Genomic DNA, 25,840 nt, shown 5'->3' on the forward strand with positions numbered 1-25,840 from the left:
CATTGCAGAAGAAAAGATTAGTGAATTTGAAGGACAGCAATAGAAACTATCCAAAAAGTCTTAAAAAAAAAAAAAAGAATATCCTATCAGTGAGCTGTGGGACAACTTCAAATAGACATGAAACTGAAATACCTGATGAAGAGAGAAAGAAGTAGAAAAAAATGGAAGAAATAATGGCTGAAATTTTTCCAAATTTGTTAATATTTGATAAAAGCTACAGAACCTCAGGTCCAAGATGCTCAATGAACCCCAAACATAAGAAACATGAATAAAACTACACCAAGGAACATTAAAGACAAACTGATTAAAAGCAATGATAAAGAAATAATAAAAGAAGCCAGAGGAAAAAAAGACACCTTATATAGAGAGAAACAAAGATGATAATGACTCGTTTTTTTCACTGGAAAGAAAACAAGCTGAAAGCTAGTGGAACAACATCTTTAAAGTACTAATGGAAAAAAAATCTGTCAATCTAGAATTCTTTTTAAAAAAATTTATTTACTTATTTGAGAGAAAGAGAGAGAGAGAATATGAGCAGGGAGGCAGGGGCAGAGGGAGAAGCAGACTCCCCACTGAGCAGGGAGCCTGATGTGGGGCTCAATCCCAGGACCCCAGGATCATGACCTGAGCTGAAGGCAGATGCTTAACCAACTGAGCCACCCAGATGCCCCCATCAATCTAGAGTTCTTTACTTGGTGAAATATCTTTAGGAAAAAAAGGCAAAATAAAGAATTTTTCAGATGTACAAAACTATACAAAACTGCAATACAAGAAATGATAAAGAGGGATCCCTGGGTGGCGCAGCGGTTTGGCGCCTGCCTTTGGCCCAGGGCGCGATCCTGGAGACCCGGGATCGAATCCCACATCGGGCTCCCGGTGCATGGGGCCTGCTTCTCCCTCTGCCTGTGTCTCTGCGCCTCTCTCTCTCTCTATGACTATCATAAATAAATAAAAATTTAAAAAAAAATTTAAAAAAAAAAAAAAAAAAAAAAAAAAAGAAATGATAAAGAATATTTTTAATAGGATTATACCATATGGAAACCTAGATTTAAACACAAGAATAAAGAGCACTAAAACTGGTAACCACATGGGTAAATATAAAAAATATTTTTATTAGTTAAATCTCTCTAAAAGATAATTAACTATTGAAGCAAACGTAATAACAATGTGTTGTGTGGTTTATAATTTAACATAAATAGAAGTAAAATATATGATAAAAATAGCACAAAGGCCTAGATGGAAGAAATAGGGGTATATTGCGCTAAATTTCTTATAGCATATGCAAAGCGAAATATTACTTGAACATAGACTGTGATAGTTAAAAGACACTAAAATTATATAATAAGTTATAATCAATAAGATAAAAAAGGAGATAAGATGAAATCATAAATAATTCAACTAATTAAAAGGAGACAGAAAAAGAGAAAAAGGGAAAGAAAGAACAGATGAAGAATAAAAAACTAATAGCAAAATGGTACTTTTAAACCTAACCATATCAATTATCACAGGAAATGTAAATGTTCAAAATCCTAACTACAAGGCAGAGATTGTCAGGTTAGATTAAAGAGAAGACCCAACTACATGCTTCCTATAAGAAAGTCAGTTTCAATATAAAGACACAAACATATTACAAGAATCAAGAAAGATACCATTATAACTCCAGTTAATTAAAATGGCAACATTTATTATGAACATAATCATAATAAAGTAGATTTCAAAGCAAAGAGTATTACCAGAAATAAAGAGGGTCATTCATAACAAAGAGATCAAATCATCACAAGAACATAAAAATCCTAAACATTCTACTCCTAGATCTTTACCTAAAAGGAATGAAAGCTGTCCACGCAAAGATTTACACAAAAATATTCACATTTTATATGTAATAGCCCCAAACTGGAAACAACCCAAATGTCCATCACTAAGTGAATGGATAAATAAACTGTGGAATATCTACCTATATATCAGAATACTAATCAGCATTAAAAATATGTTAATTATTGATACACCCAACCACATGGATAAATTTTAAAATTATACTGAATGAAAGAAGCTACGCTAGAAAGTATACATGTTCTATGATTCTATGTATAAAAATACAGAAAATGCCATCTAATCTACAGTGACAGCAAGCAGATGAGTAATAGTACAGAGGAGTGGTGGTTAGGGAGGGTGGGGGAAGGATAATAAGGTAACTTTAGGGATGATAGATATCTTCATGATATTGATGTGGTACTGGTTTATAGGCGTACACATATGCAGAAACTTATTAATTATATACTTTAAACATGTGAAACTCATTTAATACCAATTATACCTCACCAAAGCTGTTTTAAAACACTATTGCAGCCTTTTCCAAAGACCCTTAGATTACCAGAATTATGACTGGATCTTGAACCACTGTTCTAGTCTACACTGAGGTGTACTGTTCATTCCAGTCAGGGAAATGCTGGTGTGCAGAAGGAGAAGGCGCACATGGTGTTTTCCCTCCTCAAGCTGCCTTATGTGAAACACCTCCAACCTGAGCCATCTAAATCCCCTCAGGGATCATCAGTAATAAAAGACTAACACCCTCTTCCAGATTACAGAAGTTCTGTGTAGGTGCCATGTTCATAAACTCTTTTCCTTGAGGGTTCTTAGGCAGACCTGACTTACTCCACTTTCTCTCTTAGTCTCCGTATTATTTGTTGCCTTCCAGCTAAGGAGTGTTGCATAGTGGAAAGAATACCAAGCTAGAGGCAGAGGCCTGAGTTTCTAGCTCTGTGTTTGTGCTAAATGATGTGTGATCTTGCACAAGTGGGCTTATTCCTACATCTAAGCTCAAGATTTTTCATCTGTTGAAAAAGGGGCTTGTATAAAAATTGATGTTTACCAAAAGCCTTGAATGACATGAAAAATGTGAGTATAATGTTAAGTGAAAAACAAAGCTGGTTCCAAAATTATATGTGGAGACTGATTTCAATTCAGTAAAAAATGTATAGAAAAAACCTGCAAGGACACGTGTGTGTATGTGTGTGTGTGTGTGTGTGTGTGTGTGTGTGTGCATGTATGTAACTGCCTTGGTAAATTATGGGTAGTTTTGATGTATCCTTCTTTTTTGGTACCCTTCACAATTTTTACAATGTAAATGTGTTACTTATTATAATTGGGAAAAACTGAGGAAAAAATGGAAGGACTTTCTTAGAGTCCAATATTCCAAGGTGCTGAAACATCTCAAGAGCCTGAGAAACTAAATAAAAACCCTGAGGCTGAGGTTCACATTCTTTATCTCATTTAATTTTGGGCATTCAGGGGAGGTGTATTCAGGCTTTCCCAGCTGACATCCTGACAATGACATGTTGCTCAAGGCTCTGAGTCAATGTCTGGACTCCGTGAAAGCCCCTCTCTGTTGTGCTTATGAACCCAATCATTCACTGACCTGGTTTTGGAAATGAATAACTTGAAGTGGGCTGTTCTAGATTCCAGCTTGGAGATTGCTCTGATCGGCCTAAATAGGCCATACCAAATGAGAATCTAGTCTCCTCTGACTTCTGCTTGGGTGACAAGAAAAGGCTGGGATTTTTAACAGATGGCTTGATCTAAGGTGATACCAGAACTTGGCTCTTCCTTACTGGCAGAGGCCCCTCTCTGTGGTATCCGTCTGTCCCTATCTTCCTGTTTGTGGTGAACAGGGGCATCTAATTAAGACATCCATAGAAGGTGGCCTAACAGGAAAAGGATTTTCTGCTTTAAATCTCAAGTCACAAAAGAAGAAAAAAATGCTGTATAACTCCCTGGGCCAGCAGTCAGATCACTACCCTTTCATTATGTGACCACAGGAGATTGATACTCTCCCTAGACAAGGAAAATGGTACATCACAAATCACTCCTCCAGGAGGAAGTCTTTGGAAGTTGTTCTCAGACTCAGAACAATACAAATATTGCAAATAAACATGGTGGTCAAATAAACCAGCCAAGTTCCATTATCATCATTGATTATATTTCTCAAATATCATATAATGACAGCATCCCCTTGGTTCCTTGGAAAATTCCGCCACTAAAACAAATAATGCTCAATTTAGAACCTCAAGGAATAAAGTATAATTTCTCTCAGGTTCCTCTTAAAGTTCCAGATACCTGGACCAAGAAAGTCTCTGGGTAAAGAATTTGGGTCCAAATGCTCTTCAAGGTTGATTTTCTTGCTCAGAGTTTAGAATCTCAAGGATCCCAGTTCCACCCTTCTCTTCCTATCATGGGAATAATTTATGTCGTAACATGCTTCTTCTATCCCATATAAGATTTAAGACTTATTCATAACTTAAATCCATTTAACCAAGAGGCCACAGACCTAGCATGGCTGGGTAGGATGCTGGGGAGGGCAGGTGGGTGAGCCATACCTTGTAGTCTTGCCCTGATGCTGCCCCTGAAGGCCTCAGAAAGGCACCAATGCTCATAATCCTTGCTTTGCAGGGCTCTATAAGAAGGCTGAAATTTGCTGAGTTTATGGTCCAGAGGCAACTCTCCTTTCCCAACCATGTTCTGCTTTTCATCCACAGATTTCATCTCACTAGTCCTTCAGTTACACACCAAAAACTCTATAATCCTTTCAATTGCCCTTTTTGCCAGGACTAGAAAAAAAGATTAGAACTACATCTAGTATCCACTTGAAGAATTTCTCCCATCCTACCAGGTCCCTGGCAAATAGACCAAAATAATGTTAGCCAGTGGCCTTGCTCTTCCTCCTGACTTACTAAACCAGTGCATGTAAATACCTCCAATTCTCCCATCTAGGCCTTTGTGCTATTGCTCTACATTTCACTCCTACATATTTTATAAACTGTGCAACACAATGTCATTTTTTTTTTTGCTTTAGCAGTTAATTACCTTTCAAAGAGATTTAACTAATAAGAAAAATATTCTTTGTATTTCCCCATGTGGTTACCAGTTTCAGTGCTCTTCATTCTCATGTGTAAAGCTAGGTTTACATGTGGTTTAATTCAACTAAAAAGATTTCCTTTACCTTTCTTGTAGTACAGCTCATACAATTTTATCCACCTGAGCATAGCCTTACCTTCTTGCCCTACCCACCTCCAACCATCCATGGGCAGAGTCATCTGCTCAGCGCTAGCGCCACCTCTTTATACACCTCTCAGACACACACACACACACACACACACACACACACACACACACATTCACTCAAACCCCCACCAAACACTTTCTCCTGAGAAGGGTCCCCTTCTCCCCTTTCTGGCCCAGCAGACCCATTAGAAGTAAACCATTAGAAGACCCATTAGAAGTAAATAGTTAACAAGCTGCCCTGTTTCAGGGCAAGTGAATAAAGAACCTGCATCAAGCCTCAGAATCCCAGCACAATAGAGTGGTGCAGGCCTCAAATATGGAGGCGGACAAGAGCTGCTTAAAGGATATACAAAGACATGGAGACAAATTGCTGGTTAGAATTCCCCCTCCTCCCAAGGATGAGGTATTCCCCACTGCACCCTACCATGCTAATCTTCGATTACAAAGACTTACCTGTATCAGGGGCACAGGCCTCATCTGCTTTGGCAGCATTATCCACATTCTGTATGTTGGTATCTGGAGAATAAAAAGAAGATTTGAGGACCAGCCTATGCTCTCGAGCTTCCTAAAAAGACAGGGAGGGGACCATCCTATGGGGTCTGGATCACTTGAGTTGTGTGTCTCTGAGCGTCATCTGGGTTCATATTGACTTGTTGGGGTTGGTTGTGTCTCCCCCATTATAGCCCAAGCTTCAGGAAGACAGTGACCACACCTTCCCCTTCTCCTGACACTCTTCGGCTCACTCCAGCCTGGGTGCATGAACTGAATGTGCTCCATCCAGAGGCTTCTTGCAATCTCTGCAGAAGGTTCTCTTACCCTTGCCATATGTTAGTTTGTGCTCCTCTTCTCCCCATCCTCTTTTGGGGATTTTTGCCTCTTTGTTCCTCTGAGAGAGCCATCAGACAGGGCTTCCTGTGAGGCCTCTGGGGAAAGGAGTCCTGGTCCCCTGGTCCTCATTCCCACCCCATAGGGAAGTTTCTATGCATAGGGAACCCCCCAGAAATGCAGCCTGTGCCTGTTGCAAATGCATTAGAGCTGCAGAATCTACCTTTCATCTTGGGGAACACTGGTCTACATACCTGGGCCACTGGCCTCATTGCTGGCCCCCTCCATTGGGTGGTCGGGGGTCTCCTGTCTGGGCTTCTGGCTGAAGGCCAGGAAGAGGTGCGTGCTCAGTGGCTGAGGAAGGTCCACCTCCAGGTAAGCCCTCATGAACAGCTTAAAGACATCATAGCTAATTGGCTAAGGAGAAACAAAGAGGGAAAAGTCAGTGTAACGAAGCAAAGAGACAGAGAAAAAGAGAGATGAGAAACTGATGGTGGTGGTGGGGGGCAGGCAGGTTAAGAGAAATGAAAGGAAAACAGAAGTGGGGGGATTGGTGGGTGCAGGAATGAAAAGGCCAGGCAGGAGGTGATGGAGACTGGCAGGCACAGGGAGCAGAGGACTGGATGCAAGAAAAAGAAGACCCTGGTGGTTGCGTGTTGGGGCTTGCAGGAGGATTCTGTAACAAGACGTATCCAAAACCAGGTAGAAAGGGGGTAATGGGAAGTAGCACTGGGAGTAGAGACCACAGAGGAGGGCTCTGCCTGAATCGAGGCCCACAAGCCAGACTGCCCTCTCATGAGGATCTGATCAGTGCCCTGGAATCCTAGTTAAGATGAAGAAGGTTATAGTAGAAAACAGGAAGGAAAGATGGTTCTGTGATGTCTCCATGTTCTGCTTGAGGGATGTGATTCCTGAGTGTTCAGGTCTCAGAAAATATGAAAAGACAAGCTCCATCCTTCATTACTTTCATAACTGATCTTCCCTGGATGAACCTCAAGAGAACAGGAGAGGGTATGTGTCTGGCTCAGCTGCTCTCAAAACATGTCCTTGTGAAGGTTTTAGGCACTGGGAGAAGAACAGGAAGCCAGGGACAGAAGGTAGAATCAAGAAATGTGCCAAAAAAACTAGAACCTCTCCCTGTTGTATCTCTCCCACTACTGCCTGGCTTCTGGTCCCAGGCTGGGAGCAACCGTGCCAGAAAGGGCTGCTGTACTCAGCAAACACTCAACAAAGACAGTTTGCAGTGAGTCATCACTGGCTCGTGCTCGGATGGCATCAGATTCTTCATCAAATCGGCAGATGCTCCTGGAAATCACTGAGGAAGCTCTACTCTAAGATCTGCTGTGCAGGCTTTTGTAAATAATAACAGCCATGAGAATAAAATCCCTTTTTGGGAGCCTACTTGGCTCTTTCCAAAATGTTGATAGCATTTAACCCCTTGTCTCATCTAGAAGATCTGAGCCTTCCCAGAACTGAGAGGTGGCTTCAAAATATACAATCAGGTCTAGTGTACAAAGTTTTGGCCCTAAAAACAAGTAATGCCCTCCTGACCCCATTGGGAAGGAGCTCACAGGGCCATTTCTAATTACCCCAAGCTGTCCTTTGCAGAGTGGAGGAAGTCTGATTTAGTTGGACAGAGGATAATGCAGGCTCTTAGCAGATTAAGGGATCTCTAAGCAAATGGTGGATTCCTATTTCTTGTGACAATTATCAATCTGTCTCTATCCCTCTGTCCTTCTTGCCCCTGAGTCTGTGTCTCTCTTCCTGACCCTGTCTCCACAGCCTCATCCAAGTGCTCTTCCTCACATATCCTCCTCTTTTTTACTAGTCTGCAAAAGGAAAATCTTTTCCTCCCACTTTACAAGTGGAACCCACCCACTATGCCCCTTGATCTACCCTCTCTCCAGCTGAAGGCATCTCCCAGCTTTTGCTTCTCTACCTGCAAGCATGTTCAAGGTCATTGTTCCAAAGAAATGGAAGGATACTCGAGTTACTAGCCGTGTCCTTTTACTCTTCCCCTTCTATGTTCCATGGCCAGACCACACTAGCCTCATTACCTCCTTAGTCCCATTTGGTTTGGGTTCTGAAACCTTCACCTCTAAACCCATTCTCTTGAAGGCCATCAATTCAATTGTCTCTTTTCTGACTTGCTCATATTTGGCTTCTCTGTAGCATTCCATCCTTTCTTCTTGAAACTTTGTTTTCCATGGTGTTGTGCTATTTTGGTTCTCTTCATTCTCCACTTTGATTTGCTTTGATTTGAGTATTTGCTGATGGCACTATCATTATTTTAAAAGGCTCTTTTTTGCATTGTCTTTTCCTTCATGTTATTTATTTATTTACTTATTTATTTAGAAAGACTGTATCTATTCGTGAAAAGCACAAACACACACACACACACACACACACACACACACACACAGGCAGAGACATAGGCAGAGGGAGAAGCAGACTCCATGCAGGGAGCCTGCTGTGGGACTCAATTCTGGGGCTCCAGGATCACACCCTGAGTCAAAGTCAGACACTCAACTGCTGAGCCAGCCAGGCATCCCTCCTTCATGCTATTTAAATTGACAAGTACTGTTTACAATGTACAGCTGACCCTTGAACAACATGGGCTTGAGCTGTGCCAGCCATTTACATGTGGAATGTTTTTAAATAAATACAGTACAGTACTGTAAATGTATTTTCTCTTCCTTATGATTTCCTTGCTGACATTTTCCTTTCTCTAGCTTCCTTTATTGTAGAATATAGTACAGCATACCCATTATATACAGCATACTAAATCCATGTTAATCAACTGTTTATGTTAAAAGTAAGGCTTCCAGTCAACAGTAGGTTATTAGCAATTAAGCTTTTAGGGAGTCAAAAGTTATATGTGGATTTTTGACTGTGTTGGGGGTTGGCGATCTTCACCCCCACATTATTCAAGGGTCAAATGTAGCTTTGAGCACCAAAGTGCCCTGTTAAATCTTTTTATCAAATTGAGAACTATCAGCATTAAAATATTTCTGGAAGGGACACCTGGGTGGCTCAGTGGTTGAGCATCTCCTTCGGCTCACTCAGGTCATGATCCCAGGGTCCTGGGATCGAGTCCTGCATTGAGCTCCCTGCAGGGAGCCTGCCTCTCCCTCTGCCTATGTTTCTGTCTCTCTCTCTCATGAATAAGTAAATAAAATATTTTTAAAATGTCTGGAAAACAGACTATACTAAATTATTTTTAAAAAGAGAAAGTTTAAACAAAGTCTAACACTTAAAAAAAAAAAAAAAACCAAAGCTGGAAGATCGTCAAACAAGAGCAGTGTGGCATTCAGGAGACCTTGTGACTAGTCTCAGCTTGACCACATTTCCTCATCTTTGTCTTCTTCAGCAGATGGTGAGTGCTGAATTAGAAGATCTCAAGTTCTAATCTTCTATTAGCTCCCTCCTTAAACCAGCTTCTCATCCTGACCCTGCAGTTTCTGTTAAAGCTGACAAGATCAGGCTCAGTCTTGAACTCCCAGTCAACTGAGACTAGGTCTTGTCTCTTCCTTCTTGTTACTGTTGTTTTGCCACATCTGTCACATCCAAGTCCTTTCTGTGTGTCCACTGCTCATCTACCTCCACCCTGATGAGAAGGCTATTGAAGGCCCATTGTTCCTGGTTTCAGACTTCTGTGCCTCCTACCTGGACCACTGCAATACTTCTTGATTTGCCTCTATCCCCATCTGTCAGTCCTCCCATCTTATCCATCCTTGCCAGATTGGTTTTCCCCAAGCGCAATTCTGAACAGATTGCTTCCCTACTCAAAAACTTTCCATGGCTCCTAATTGCCCATGGAAGAGGTGAGATCAGTTTTAAAATCATATGTCCCTCTATAACATTCTTGAGCATGCAATCCCATTTATCCTTATTTATAAATTACAGACATGCACTATTGTGCTCCTCTATTATGCACTATAAAACATACTTAAGAATAAATTAAAGAATAGAAGTTACATGAGATAAAAATCAAGGTATATAGAAGGTCTAATTTGTAGTATTTGTGTATTCTTTGGGTCCTCTGGGATTCACAGCCCTCCTAAAATCCCATTCCAACCTAGATTTATAGCTACTTCAGGTTCTGAGATCATTCCGGTCTTTTCTCCTATTATTCCCTATGTGTACCTCTACTCTCTGTCCACATTGGTTTCCATGTTCTTTCCTGGTCAAGCCTCCATACATATCACATAAACTGCTTCCTTCTCTATCTCTTAAAATTCTAGCTATCCTTTAAGGCCCAGCCCAGATGTCACCTCCTCCAGGAAGCCTGGTATGATCTCCTGTACCTGAATTTCTGTACTTTTCCACTTCAACTTGTGTCCTACGACACTTTTATTGGCTGCTCTCTATTAATATAGTTGTTTATGACAAATATATCCTTAGTTCTTCAACTAGATCTAGAGCTCTGGGAAGGTAGTGAAATATCTTATTTTACCTAAGTATCCCCCCACATCACCTATCACAGTGTTTCCTGATAGGTATCTTAATGGATGCTGGGTTTCTTCTTATACCCTTGGCTGTCATCAATTATTGTGGGGTCTATTCAGTCAATAATATGTACTGAGCCTCCTAGGTACAACAAACATCTTGGGGAACACATCAGTGACATGCACATAGGTCTATACCTTCAAGAGACTTGGGTAGTGAAATAATTCCAATACAGGATCAATAGTGGTGAGTATAGGAAAAGTACTGACAAACAATTATGAGAACTTAGAAAACGATGATTGAACACACATCCAACCATTCATGACCCTATTCTGGGAAACAGGATCACATAGAGTAAGCCCAGAATCAAAGGTCATTCACACCAGAAGACCCCAGATCTCCTCAGGTCACTGAGGCTCTGAAAGTTCAGTGACATGCCCCAGCAGCAGAGTAAAACCAGAAGCCCGATCTTCTGACTCCCACTCCAGTGCTCCTGCTACCATATCTATTCCAGGTCCCAGCGCTAACATATACTTGATCTTAGCCAAAAGGCCGAGAAGTGATCGTCCCAGTGCTAACATATGGCTCCCTGTCACCCTCTCCAAGAACTTCAAGTATAGTATGCAAAAACATGTGACTAGCTGCCATTCTAAAATTTATATGTGGGTTATGAGAGACTAAGTTCTTTGTGAGCATAAGCCAGGCTCAGAGTAGCCGCTAGTGAAAGTGTGATGAGTAGAAGGTGGTTTACTAGGCCCAAACCAGATCAACAAACACTATGAGGCATGTTGGCAACTCTCTGAGCTCTGGAATAACATGTGAGGCATGGTCATGGGCAGGCCTGTTCTTTCCCAAAAACTGCAACTTTCATCTAAGAACTAACTGGGCAATTTCTGTTTCTGCAATCTGCTTAAAGTATTGATTCTTGCACAGGTCAAGAAGGGAGGTGAACTAGATGGACAGCTTACTGTGCATTAGGCAGCTTACATACATGATTTCATTTAAGTGTTTAAACAATAGTGTCAGGTGGGATGATTACTGCCATTTTGTGGATGAAAAAAATCCTGAAAACATAAATAATTTGCTCAAAGTCATAAAGCAGGTGGCAGAGCTAGGCTCTGTGCTTTGGTGTGTCTGAGTCTAAGATCGTAGGGCCACCAAGCCATTTGCCCCTTTTGTTCCACTGTGCTCTTGTCCACTTGCTGCTGTAGTCAGCTCTCCAGAAAATCCCACAGTGCTAATGGGCAAGGGCATGCTTGTCATGGCCAGATGTAAACTTTCATTCCTGGCCTCACTTTCGTAGCTACTTGCCCCTTCCCACAACTAACTCATTCCTCCTTGAGACATTTTACCAGCAGTAAGCCATCAAACTCAAGAGAAATTAAATTCTTTTTGTTTCCCCAACCCTGTGCTGGGACATTACACCTACTAGAAGCCAGCCACACTGTGAGAGAGAATAAAATCAGAGTGACAGAGCTTCCCTGGGACACGGCAGTGCCAGGCGTACAAAGAGTGGGGGCCAGCCTGATGGAGGCGGGGGTGGCAGCAGGCTCATAACAGCCAAGCTGCTCTCTGCTTTTGAGAGCTCCTGTGGCCTTCACACCCTCAGTGGCCCTGACTAAATTGTTCCCCTCCCACTCTTCAGCCTCAGGGCTGACAGGACTGATTAGTAGCCCCCACCCTTCTTTGTTCTTGTGTTTTTGGAGCTGGGGGTGGGCGGTGGGAGGGGCAGGGAGTTTTTTGCTGGCTCCACTATCTTCTCTGCATGGCTTCTCCTATGGAATGTTCTTTGAAATGGTTCATTCTCAATCTGGCTCCTGTACTGGCAATCCTCCTCCTGCTTCATTCTCCCCATGATTGGTGCATTTTATCCAAAGCCCCTGCTCAGGTACACCTCGAAGACATGTGCTTTGTTGGTTACCCTGCCATTGCCCCGCAGAGAAGGAGTTTTGAGTCAAGGTGTGTTGAAAGGATGATAACATGAATAAATAGGTGGCCAGCCTTGTCCCGAGTCTGTCCTGCTGATCAGTCATTTTTCTGCAATTAGTTCTCATGAAAGGACTCAGGAGCAGGGAAAAGGAAGTTGAGTTTAAAACATTCTAGGGAAAGGAGCCAGAAGGGGAATAATAAAGGGTACCATTTCCTTATGGGCAGTGTCCCATAAAGTGCTAGATATTTTGCAAAAATTATCTCATTCAATCCACTCATCTGCAAACTTCAATGTCTCTGCTTATTGTTATCTTCAGGTCACGTGAGGAAAGTGAGGCTCAGAGAGGTGAAATATTATCTCAGGCCACATTGCTGGTTGGCAGCAAAGGTAGAAGTTTAACCTAAGACCATGTAACTGTAGAGCCTGACAATAGGAAGTAAGTTCTGGAGGGCCAGAACCGTGCTTCCTCATCCTTATATCTTCTACAGTGCCCAGAACAGTACCTGAAAGCTCAAGAAACATTAGATGAGTTGAGTTTGAAAGTAGGGGAGTCTTGCATTCATTTACTCATTCGACAAATATTTCTTGAGTGTCTGCTATGAACCAGATATTCTTCTGGTCATTGGGGATACCGACATGAACAAAATACTCCTGTAGGAGAGATAGACAATTAAATAGTTACATAGCATGACAGATGGTGAAGAATACTAAAGAGGACAATAAGACAGAATAGAGAGATAAGAAGCATCAGGAAAGAGGGCTTAAATTTTTAACTAGAAAAGGTGACATTGATTGAGAAGGTGATTTGAACAAATACTTGAAGATGATGAAAAAAACAATGTGGATATACGTGGGAGAAACATTTCAGGAAGAGGCAAAAGCAGATGCAAAGATATTGAGGTTAGAGCAATATTGTCTTGTTTGACAGCATCAGAAGGCTAATAATAGCTGGAAAGGAATGAGGAGGGTAGCAAGAGATGAGGTTAGAGAGTAGAGAAAAGTACAGATGGTAATGACCTTGATTTTAACTCTGAGTAGGGAGTGGGGGAACCATGAGGGATTATAGAGCAGAGCACTGACATGATCTGACTTAAGTTTTAACAAATTGCTCAGGATATATGTGAAGAATAGACTTTAAAAGTCAAGAGCAGAAACAGGGAGCACAGTTAGGTGATTATTACAAAATATGGTGGTGCCTCGGATAAGGGTGGAAGTGGTGCTGGTGGTGATATGTGACTAGATTTTGGATATACTTTGAAGGTGGAAGTGACAGGGTTTGCTGATGAACTGGACATGGGGTGTGAGAGGAAAACGCAATGCTGACTCCATAGTTTTAGACTGAAAAACTTGAAGAATGGCATTGTCATTTACTGAAATGGGGAAGATTGCTGGAAAAATACTTTACAGGGGAAGATCAAGGATCTCAGTTTAGCTTATGTTAAGTTTGAGATAGTGATTTGCTTTTTTAGCGGAAATGTCAAATTAGAGGGATAAAAGGAAAACCAGGAGAGAGCAGTGTCCTGAAATCCACATGAAGACAGACAGTGGAGAAGGATCTGACCAACTGTGTCCAATGCTGTTGAGTAAAATGCCTACTGAGTTTAGCCACATGGAAATCCTTGGCTATCTTCACTAGTGGTTTTAGTGGAGGAGTGGGGGTTATGCTCTGACTGAAGGGCTTTCAAGAAAGAGGGAAGAAGAGAAATTAGAGGCAATGACTATAGACAAATCTTTTACACAGTTTTGCTATACAGAACAGGAAAGAAATGAGGTGACTGGAGAAGTGTTGTCAGGAGAACAATTTTATTTTATTTATTTTATTTATTTATTTATTTATTTATTTATTTATTTATTTATTTTTAAAGATTTTTATTTATTCATTCATGATAGACATAGAGAAGGAGAGAGAGAGAGGCAGAGACACAGGCAGAGGGAGAAGCAGACTCCATGCAGGGAGCCCGACGCGGTACTCGATCCCGGGACTCCAGGATCACGCCCTGGGCCAAAGGCAGGTGCTGAACCGCTGAGCCACCCAGGGATCCCCAGGAGAACAATTTTAATATAGGACAAATAACAGTATGCTTATATGTTGATGAGAAAAATCTAACAAATAGTGGAAAGCTGATGTGAAGGAGATATATATATATATATATATAGAGAGAGAGAGAGAGAGAGAGAGAAGGGGAGCGAGGGAGAGAGAGAGCAATTCCTGTCAATAGACTAGAAGAGAATGGGAATGAGTGAGGGACTAAACCTACTAGGAACATGGAGAGTTCATTCCTAGTTACAGGAGAAAAGGTACAGAGGTAGGTGAGGATCTTGTGGAAGATCACTTCTGATTGTTATTTTCTCAGCGAAGTAGAAAGCATGGTTGATAACTGAGAATGAAGACAGGAAGACAGAAAGATTTGAAGAGAGGAAGGTCTGATGTAGTCTTCTAGACAGTGAGAGGGTGATTAAACTTGGCAAATGTATAAATGGTTCACTTGAGACTTAGAGAAAATATGTTGAGAAGCAAGTTCTTTAAAATGAGCTAAACTTCTAAGGGTGGGACAAATTATGGAAAGGCTAGGACAAAGAACATCCTTTTTAAAGGCTTGAAATGGAAATGTTCTTACCTCATGTGGGTCATATTGTTTGAGGCTCCCACCCTCATTAAACTCAGCCAAGACATCCTTTATCTTCTTGGAAGAATCTGGAGAGACATAATCCACATGTAAAATATTGGTGAACAGCAAATGGGAGCTGGGCCAAGTAAATTCTCTCTATCTAACCTTGGTTATGATAGAGCAACTCCTTATTCCCAGGGCTATATGGAAAAATGTCACCCTTATCTGCCCTTCTGCCCTCTTATTTCTTATTTTCAGTATAGTGTCTCCCCTGCTGTATGAACTATCTTTCTAAAACACAAATGTGATCCGATTGTGTTCCTACTCAATATACTTCAATGGCTCTAATTTTCCCAATATAAAGTTTAACTCCCTTAGCTTGCTATATAAATATTGTGATAATTTGACCTAGCTCATTCCTTATCTCTTACTTTAACTTTCCACTTACCCCACTTTTCAGCCACATCAAATTGCATTTCCATAAATCCCTGAATACACTGTGTATTCACTCATTCATTCTTCCAATGGAGTCTTTTCTCTATGTTGTAAGCTTCACTCAATTCTTGGTATCCAGTTCAAATGTCAACTCCTTTGTAAGGTCTTCCTTTATCAATTAGAGTTCCCTCTCCTGGCTCTCACATGACTTATACATAACTCTGTAATAGCACTTGTCATATGGTGTTATAGTTATTTATTAACTTGCCTCACTTCCTCAGTTCTACCTTGAGAGCTGTAATTGGCTTGTGAGTCTTTGTATATCATATCATGGTCCAACACATAGCTAGTGTTCAGGAAACCAATATACTAGATGACTGCATAAAATCTGAGCAGAAATTTCAAAAAATTAAAATTTTGTTGATTAAATAGGATGAATGGGCATTAAGCCCAGTGATGCTCTGTCCTTGGTGCTGAAACAGAGATTGGGATTCATGAAACATGGTGATTTAGAAAATTCCCCTTTCCGTAGGAAATAATTTGGAAACTACCAGAGAAAATGGTGGCTTCTTCTTCTTCTTTTGAGTTTTATGAGGAAACTGGTAATCTAGAAAAGGGAGTCAATAATTGTCATTATAAACACTTGAGTGTATCCTGTGTAGTTACCAGAACTCTAGATATCAGAGAAAACCAGGGTCTCTGTGCTCTCCTGGTCTCACAGTACTGTGGACAATTATGAGCTTCCCAAGCTCCATTTCTGCCATTATTTGAACATCTGAGAAAAGGGTAATGTTATTAAAAATAGAAATAGTGTTCCTGGTGTTCAGGTTCTTTGTACAGAGGGCTACACTTTCACAGGTCTATGTAAAGTAGATGTGCTCATGAGTTGAGCTATTCTCCATAGTTCTGCTGACTTGGATTCAATTAAACACAAGTTATAATAATTTCAGGATTAAGACTACTGAAATGCCACAGGAAAATGTTGATGTTGCCTAAAAATGGACATTTCTTTCTGAAATTCAAAACAGATACTGAAAAACTAATAGCTCAGTGAGATCCAGGCAGCAGATGTCATCAATTTGGGCTGCTTCCACTCAATTCAGAAAACACGATGGAGGGTGAGATGCTGCAAGGTACTATTGATGAACTAGCTGGGGAGGTGATCTGAATAACTGTGATAATGATGGCTACTTCTTACTGGGGGTCTTTACTGCATATTCTCATATGCACATTTGGTTATATTTTCTTCAGTTTACAGGTGAAGAAGCTAAAATTCAGAAAAATTAAGCGACTTGCCTAAGAGAGTTTTAATTCATGTTTAGTTTGACTCAAAGTCTATATTACTTTCCCTTAAGCACTGTTCATTGTGCTTGCTAACACTTGCTAACACAAGGGAAAGTGTAATTAAAGCTATATAACAATAATATGAAGCTCTAGGAAGCACACAGCAGAGAAATAGAATGAGCAGGAAAGATGTAAAAGAGCAGGATGACAGTAAAGCTTGGGTGGGGACCAGGGATGTCCTATACAGAGGTAGCATTTGAGCTGAGGTGTAAAGAATGAGTGGGGTTTGAAAGGCAGACATGAAATGGAAAAAAAGTATTCTAAGCAAAGTTGCAGAGATGGGCATTATAAGATATCTAGGAAAGGTCAGAACCAGAGCAGTTTGGGGCCAGATTTGCAGGAGTCTTGAGTGCCAAGCTAAGGATATTGATTTGAAATTGTTAAAAGATTTTCTGAATAGTTGAGTACCATAATCAAGTGTCTGTTTTCTAAAGGCCACTCTGGCAACAGAAATGGAAGGGAGCTTAGAATTAGGCCAGAGTGTAGTTAACATTACACATAAATTATATTCAAATCATTCTATGGGCAGCCCAATTCTTTAGAAAACGCTACATTTTAGAATTTCATGGGAGATTTTCAGGCCAGCTAGAGTGGCCAAATCTATACTGCACTAAAAAGTACACATTTGGAAGCATGGGTACCCTAAGTGTGGCTTCTGCAAGAATAATAAAAAGTGAGCATTTTGAGAACCAGGGGGTGATTTCACTTGAATTAATACCCTTGATATTATTGTCACATTTTGGAAATTCCACAGTTGATCCTAGCAGAAATCTTTTGGTTCTAAAAGGCTATATATTTGCAAAATCCTCATTTATATTTAAATGTGTGCTATAAATGCATCTCCACACACACATGCCCATATATGTATATAAACATACACAAATATGTTTATCCTATGTTCACATTCAAATAAACAGGTCTTAAAAAGAAAAACAGAGATAAAATTTCTGATTAATAGCCTAAAATTAAATAGGAAAAAACAATCCAAGAGATTGCATGTTCCTAGATTTCCATGAGGGGATTCACCACACATTTACTTCAATTTATTTCATGGACCTTAATGAGCTTATAGTGTCAACACCTGTCCTTTTTAAAAACGGGAGAAAATCTAATCTTCAAAGTTGAGACCCATTACTCTCTCCTGGGATGTCATTTGATATTTTATTAGTTTTATTTTCGACAGGTTTCTGGACTGGGTTTCTATTTGCCCAAGGAGTAAGTGGGTACTGCTCCATTCTTTTTTTTTTTTTTTAAAGATTTATTTATTTATTTATTTATTTATTTATTTATTCATTCATTCATTCATGAGAGACAGAGAGAGAGACAGGCAGAGACACTGGCAGAGGGAGAAGCAGGCTCCATGCAAGGAGCCTGACGTGGGACTTGATCCCTGGGCTGAGGGCAGTGCTAAACCGCTGAGCCACCTGGGCTGCCCATACTGCTCCATCCTGTTTCATCTGAAGACACCTAAGAACAATGAGGGACCTCTTCAGAGCATTCCATGATCTTACGTCAGGCACTGTGAGTCCAACTGTGCAGCCTTAGTAGAGAGCAGAAGCCTATACAGTAGCACTACCACCAGACTCGTGGGAGATCCAGTTCTATTCCTGAGTGTCTTTATAGGTACCTCTGCCATGCCTGCAGGTCTTTGCTAGAACTCTTATTTTGTTGAGTGCTTATTGTATGCTAGGCATTGTCCTAGTCGTCTTACAGATTTTATTTAAATCGCCACAACTGCCCTCTAATGTAATAGTGTTATTTTCTTTTTAAAGATTTTATGTATTCATCAGAGACACAGAGAGAGAGGCAGAGACACAGGCAGTGGGAGAAGCAGGCTCCCTGTGGGGAGCCTGATGCAGAACTCCATCCCAGATCCTTGGGATCAGGACCTGAGCCAAAGGCAGATGCTCAACCACTGAGCCACCCAGGTGCCCCTAATGGTCCTCATTTAAGAGAATTAAAAACCGAGGCTTATGAAATATAGATAATTATTTCAAGAGCACACAGCTAGTGAGTGGGTGACTAATTTTTGGTATACCTAATGATGTGACATAGCTATTAGATTCACTGGATATATGAACATGGGTAAATCAGAAGACAAGGCTCTTCCTCTATGGCAGTACCTCTCTAAACCTGGCTACATGTCAGAACCACCTGAGGAGCCCTATATATACATTGAAACCCACACCTCATCTGAGACCAATGAAGTCAGTATCTCTCTGGAAACTCAGGAATTCAAAATATTTTAAAGCTTTGTGGGGGTTCAAATGTACAGTCAAGATTAAGAACTATTATTCCGAGAATGTAATTTTACTGTTAGAAATGAAAAGTATCAGGGATCCCTGGGTGGCTCAGCAGTTTAGCGCTGCCTTCAGCCCAGGGCATGATCCTGGAGTCCTGGGATCAAGTCCCACGTCAGGCTCCCTGCATGGAGCCTGCTTCTCCCTCTGTTTGTCTGTCTGTCTGTCTGTCTGTCTCTCTCTCTCTCATGAATAAATAAAATCTTAAAAAAAAAAAGAAATGAAGAGTATCTTAAGAAGCAGCTAAACTTGTCAGAGAATTATTGCAAAAGGAGAAAAAGTTTATAACTCTGCTAAATCTGAAATCACCATGCTTGGTAGACATTCTCTATTGCTTAAGTGGACAATACTAAGGAACTTTATCCAACAGGTCGACTTATTCAGCTTTGTGGCAAGGCAGGGATACATTCTGCATTAACTCCCACTGGCAGAACCATCAGTGTGCAGCTCTCCCCCAAATCAGGGATTAAGGAGACTCTTTTCTGCGATCAAGGTCTCTAGTAGTAACAACTACCCTAAGAAGCTTCAATCCAAAATCGTCTCCTTATACTTTATGTGCCAAGAATTCTGGGACCTTAACCAAACATTTGTTCCTAGTGTTTGAGCACATTCAAAGCCTTTTTAAGGAGAAAATTTGGCCCAACTCACAAGCACCTTCACTGCCACGCTTGTGTAGGAGAGGGATGCCCTCCAACTGAACAAGCAGACAAATCAGGAGATGCAGTGTTTACTGCAGCATGTCAGCTGTTCTGCCTGAACCAGAACCCAAAGTTTATGGGCCATCTTCTAGTTAAGAACACTGAGTATCTGAACAGTAGTTGGACCATTAAACTTTGAAATAACTATAAATCAACATTTTCCAATGTGAACATGAAAATCCATAGATGAGGGTGAAATTTTAGATGCATAATAACTCTCCATTCCTCAAAGTTCCCCAAGAGCATCTCAAACTGAACATGCATAGGAACTGCCTGAGGATCAGTTTTAAATGCAGATTCTGATTCAGCAGGGTCTGGGTCAGGGCCTGAAATTCTGCATTTCAAATAAGACCATAGGTGACACCAATCATGTAGGTGCATGGACCTCATTTTTGATGAGAAGGACTTAAGTAACATGCTTGTATATTTGTGGCTGACTAGGTAAGACTTGCCTGTCACAACACAGACAAAACCGTGATGCCGAGGCTACAGGAATATATTCCATAGACTGAGAAGTGCATAAATGACTCAACCCTGGGAGCGAAAGACACAAAGAGGGGAAAAGGGAAAGTTGGCACATGAAAGGGAAGAAAAAAAAAAACCTAGATTTTCCTCCTTTGATGACAGCTGGGATGTATAAATAAGTTTTCTAAGTATTTCAGGGAGTCAAGAACACAGCAAGGTGCAAAAAAGCAAGAGTGGAGTTTCCCAAGGGCTCTGGAAAGATGGATAATGATGTCATAATAGAGATGCCAGATCCAGGAGCACTGCATCAAAAGGCCTTCTTTTTCAGCCCAGGAGGAATCAGGCCCCAAAGTGGAAGATGGAAAGCATGTGTAAGAAGCCCAGCTTCATAAACATTGACACATTCTCCCAGCTACACTTCTTTTCCTGTGCACTGTTTCTCGCCAGCATATAACCTATGCCTGGCACAAAATCAATGTTCAATAAAGACTCATGGAATAAAGGAGGACTAGAAAAGAGATTGGAGTTATTGTGCTTGTCCTATAGATCCTATATTTCTAGGGGCATAGGGAGAAAAGCTGGACCACTGGTTGTCAACCGTGGCTGCATGGTGGAACAACCTGGAGAGTTTTAAACACTACTCATGCCTGGATCCTGCACCTATAGATTATAATTAAATGATCCCAGGTGGGGGTATGTGTGAACTGGATATATGTGTGAACTGGGGTATGCACTGGAAGGGCTCAAAGCCTCCCAAGTGTTTCTAGTGTGCAGCCAATGCTGAGGACCACTGAGGTCTGCCAAGATAACTATGGAGGGGAACCACTGGAAGTAATAATCCTGCTACATTGTTACCTCTAATAGAATAAGAGAAAAAGACTTTGCATTAAAAGCAGCAGGGTTTGGGGCTCATATAAGAGAACCTTCTTTAGGATACTGAGACTTTCTGATTCATCATAAATGCTCTGAATGACTGGTATGGCTTATTTGTATAAGTAAAATCGGCATTGTTAGCAAAACTTCCCACTTTTTCTTCAAACAATTTGGTCTCATCAGTCATAGCCCAAATGAAGGTGGAAGAATGGATCAGACAACCTGTACCTTCTTGTGACTAAAAGTGTGGCCCTGGACCAGCAGCATCAGCAACAGCTGGAAGCTTGTCAGAAATGCAGCATCTTGGAACCATCCCAGGCCTACTGAGTCAGACTCCAGTAGTTTAACAAGATCTCCAGGAGATTCATGTGCATATTCAATTCTGAGAGCTATTGTTCCACTGAATTCTATCCCTATCCATAGATTCTGTGACTGCTTGTGGGTAGAGTCCCAGTCACCATAGAGAAAAGAAGGCCAGTTATGCTGCAAGAGACGTGGGTAAGAAATAGATGTGGTTTCCTTCTGGGATGGAAGCAATGAGGCATGACCCTTTATGGACCCAGGCCTCCAAGAACGTTTCATTAACTGTCATTTCATTGGCCCATATAAATAGTAAGCTTTCAATGAAGCTTACTTAGAGCCTTATATTGTTCTATAAACCAGCCCTAAACATTTTCTCTGACTCCCATATTAACACTGACAGGTTTAAATTTTGAGCTGTAATTTATCCACATTGAAAAGAGACTTTGCATTGATCTGATTCTAATGAAATATATTTCTGAATAGCTTAACTTACTGATTCGTTCTCTTTAAATGCACTTTAAAATTTTGCTCTGTTATAGTTTAATTGACATACATACATATCTATATGCATATATACATATATTTTTTTCAACTGTATCACTGAAGGTTGAGCTTCAATGGGTACTTTTTGTTTAATCTGTTGGAACTGGATTGAAGCAAATTGAATTTGACCTGGGACTGAGAATTTTGGTTCTAATTCTCATTCTGCCATTGACCTTGGGGAAGTCACTGAGCTCTTCTGGACTCAGTACTCTCATTTATAAAATGGGTAGGAGTTGGATTTGATGATGGCTTACAATTTCTTCCAGGTGTAAAAGGTCTACAAAATCTAGCAACTGTGGGCTGATGCCGAAAATGTTTGGTTTAATTTCTTGGAGAATTAAAAGTTAAAATTGATGATTTATCACTTTTTTCCTTTTTTCCCTTTCTGAAAAAGCTGATAGTTTTTGTCCTTGACAAATCATGGAAAAATAATTGCCTCTCCCCAAGTATCAGGATTAGAAGGGCAATAAGCCTATTATATGTCTATTTGAAGCTGTTAAGGGAGGGTCAGTAGGAGGCCTCTCCACAAGATCATGCCCTCTGAGGTTGAAAAGAAACCTGTTTGGACACAGAAACTAAGTATTAGAAGGGCTAATGATGGTCATTTAATCAACTGGACATCCAGGGAAAGAAAACTCAATTGCTTTTAAGTCAATCCTCTATCTTGGGCAGGTCTGACCATTAGGCACCAACAAATTCCTTGCTGTAAGACTTTCTTTGATGATTTCCTCCCATTAGTCCTAGGGCTACTTCTGGAAGCCAACCAAAATTAAATAAACACCTTCTCCCCACTTTTTATTTAATTTAATTTAATTTAATTTAATTATTTATTTATTTGGATCCTTTCTCTGGGTCTTCCCTTCTCCAGCAAACAGGCATAGGACTTTCAGGCACTTCTTCAAAAGCCTGCTGTGAGGCCCCTTGCTATGCTGGCAGCACTTCTCAAACAAGTTCCTGGTTTGTCCATATCCATAGTGAACTGTGGTGCCCAGGAATAAATTCAGCTCTCAAAGAGGTCTGATCAGGGTAGGTCAGAATGTGGGTATCAGTGTGCCTTACTAGACACTGTAAATCTATTAATACATCCTATGATCTATCATAGCCACAAATCAGTGGTTTGGTTAAATAAAATATCAAAAGAAATCTCTGTATCTCCTAAAAATCAGGCTTCTGGAAAGTAATGAACAACACAGGAACACCTCATGATATACTGTGTGCTAGCTAGCCTCCATCCCATGAGGTGTGAGGTCCATTCCCCAGACCCATTGCGTCTGGGTCAGGCCTGGCACTGCTCTGACCAGTGGAATGTGGAGACAGTTCTGTTTAGGGACCTCTGAGTCCAGGTGTTAAAAAGGCCTGCTTTTATGCTCTTAGAGTCTGAGGCCCGCATGTAAGAAGTCCAGGCCAGCCAGCCGGCCGGAGAGAGAGAGACCACATGGAGAGGCCCCAGGAGATGACAAAGTGCTTGGACAAAGCAATCCCATGGAGGAACACTGAGGTAACAGCATGGGAGTGAATAAGTCCTGCTGTGTCATGTCAGGCATCCCACCCGAAGCCCCAAACACCGTGGAGCAGGGACCAGCCATCCCAGCTGTGCCCCCTACCAGATTCCGGAGCCACAGAATCATGGGAAAAAACAAAATAGCTGTTTTAACTCACAAGTTTGAAGTTGTTTTGATGCAGCAGTTGATAACTAAATTGAACAGATAACTGTTAGGGTGAAGAACAGCATACAAAATAGCCTTGCATGTCTGTTTTATACACACACACACACACACACACACACGTCATGGTTATCACTGGAAGACAGAATTATAGGTAGCTTTAAATTTCATCCACTTTTCATTTTTTTTTTAATTTTTATTTATTTATGATAGTCACAGAGAGAGAGAGAGGCAGAGACACAGGCAGAGGGAGAAGCAGGCTCCATGCACCGGGAGCCCGACGTGGGATTCGATCCCGGGTCTCCAGGATCGCGCCCTGGGCCAAAGGCAGGCGCCAAACCGCTGCGCCACCCAGGGATCCCCCACTTTTCATTTTTATACTTGTGTTATTTTTATAACAAAAATATTCTTAATATCACCTCATGTTTTTTGCAAGCACTTTAAACTACTGACTCACATGAAACTTACCATATATATATGTATCAACTGTGTGCGTGTGTACATATAAAATAAATATATACATCCCCAAGGGTAGTTTTAACACGGTTTCCCCCCAGCAGAAGGCCACTAGAGAAGATATAGGGCTTTTATTATATACACCAAGTACACCAAGAGCCTCTTCTCCTGAAATTCTTGGTAACCCCACCAGGGAAAAGTTCTCAATTCTCAGGCCATACACTTCGGCTATTCCACTACTGCAAAGTTCCTGTTTATGCAGTTATGAAAGAGAAGTTGCTATGGCAATGCAATCTGACTGAATACCAGCATGTGTCTAAAATTGGTAGAAGTGCCTTTTTCAGGGTTTCCTCTGAGAATTAATCATTTTCCAAGAACTGTAGCTTTTTTTCCCCTCTCCTGTTACAACAATACCAGAGCACCTTATCCAGTCCTGGGACATGAATAAGATGAGGAGGGGTCACAGAAGGACAAAGCTGATGGTTAAAAAAAGAACCAAGCCACAAAGGAACCCCTTCCTACTAAATACTCTGGTTTCTTTTCAACCCCTGTCTCACCTACTGCTTTGCTACATGCCTACCCCTCTGTCCCTCAGCTCCCTCCACCCACTACTCTTTTTGCCTGGCCATCTTTCTTCTGCCTTCTTCTGACTTCTTTCCCTTCTCTGACCTCTAGTTGTATGCAGACCGTGGCCCTGTTTTTCCATCCATCTTCTCATCTCTCTCCTCATGTTCTTTCTATCTGAACTGCTTTCATTCCTGTTGTTGTTGTCCTCTCCTTGCTGCCTCCACACAACGATTCTCATGTGCGGAATGAAGAGCTCTCCTTCCCACTCTCCTCCCACCATATCCCTTCCAGGCCTCACTTGGAAAGCAATGTCCTCCATGATAGGGTCTTTTTATCATTCCAGTTCTTGCCCACCACCACCAAACACTCTAGGCCCCAAGTCTGTGACCTCCTTGACATTTTTCGAAGCAACCATGACTTTCTCTCCTCCCTGCTTTCCCAAGCCACTTCTTCTGCTGTAATGCTCTTGCCTCCCTCCTACTAGTGTTTCTGGCATCTGGAAACCACACCTGCACCAGGAAGCCTCCCACCAGTCTAGGCTAGGTTTCTTCCCCAACTCCTTAGCACCTGTCATAATGAACATCATTGTTTGAGCCCTATCTATCTTTTCCTACTAGATTGGCAGCTCTTTGAGGGCAGGGATTGTGTCTCACTCATTTCTGGTTGCCTCCAACTTGGCGCATATGAACGGAGAAGTAGATGTATCATCACTATCACCAAATCAACATTTCCAAGCTGTCCCCACCAGCCTTGAATATTAATGTCGGCATTTGCCATAGATTTACAGTCTTCAGGGATATCTTTGCTGGCTTCCTTTCATTCTGTAAATTTTGGTGATACTTCCACCAGTTTTCCACAGATCAGCATTTGTTCTTTGCCACAGTCCATCCTCACCCTGATACTTAGCCCAGACTAGATTTCATCCAATGGACCCTGCACTACCTCCCTGATCTGGCAGTTTCTATATTCAGGCCACCCTAAACATAGCCACCAGATTCATGGCTTTATACTTGGCCACCTTTGACCCAAGGCCTCCTACTATCCTCATCCCTCCTATGTCCCCCCACCCTGCTCTCCTTGTCTTCCTAGAGCCCTGACGTTTTCCTCACTACCCATATGCATCCCTCTCTGGGCCTCTCTCCCTTTGTTTCCACTGTTTCTACCCCTCTTTGACTATCTGCTACTCACATTTTAAATTTCTTCCTCCACAGAGTTCACCCAATTAAATGCTACGTTGTGGGGTAAATTGTATCCTCTCCCCACCTAATTTGAAGTCTTAACCCCCCAGAGTCTCAGAATATGACCTTATTTGGAAATAGTG

At 41.3% G+C, this 25,840-nt stretch overlaps 1 protein-coding gene and 1 long non-coding RNA gene across 10 annotated transcripts in view; one reads left to right on the forward strand and one right to left on the reverse strand.

Moving 5' to 3' along the window:
* Positions 1–25,840, reverse strand: part of DGKG (diacylglycerol kinase gamma) — a 205,568-nt gene that overhangs the window by 141,868 nt on the left and 37,860 nt on the right. For 6 of the 7 annotated variants that reach the window (XR_012021836.1, XR_012021837.1, XR_012021834.1 and 3 more), the window contains 3 exons: positions 14,881–14,957; positions 6,138–6,300; positions 5,512–5,574 (listed from right to left, as the gene is read on the reverse strand). Coding sequence is in view for 1 of the 7 variants with exons in the window: in XM_072807745.1 (XP_072663846.1) it covers positions 5,512–5,574; positions 6,138–6,300; positions 14,881–14,957 (303 nt within the window). In the remaining 6 variants the exon portion in view is untranslated. Of the gene's footprint in view, positions 1–5,511; positions 5,575–6,137; positions 6,301–12,765; positions 12,914–14,880; positions 14,958–25,840 lie in introns of all 7 variants that reach the window. The other variant, XR_012021839.1, reaches the window with a different exon arrangement.
* The window catches only part of LOC140622141 (uncharacterized), a 40,876-nt gene continuing 36,350 nt past the window's right edge, over positions 21,315–25,840 (forward strand). For all 3 annotated transcript variants that reach the window (XR_012021842.1, XR_012021841.1, XR_012021843.1), the window contains exons 1-2: positions 21,315–21,484; positions 23,207–23,330. This is a non-coding gene — a long non-coding RNA (uncharacterized lncRNA). The remainder of the gene's footprint in view (positions 21,485–23,206; positions 23,331–25,840) is intronic.

The sequence above is a fragment of the Canis lupus genome, chromosome 31, assembly GCF_048164855.1.
Source record: "Canis lupus baileyi chromosome 31, mCanLup2.hap1, whole genome shotgun sequence".
In the NCBI taxonomy this organism is placed as follows: Eukaryota; Metazoa; Chordata; class Mammalia; order Carnivora; family Canidae; genus Canis; species Canis lupus.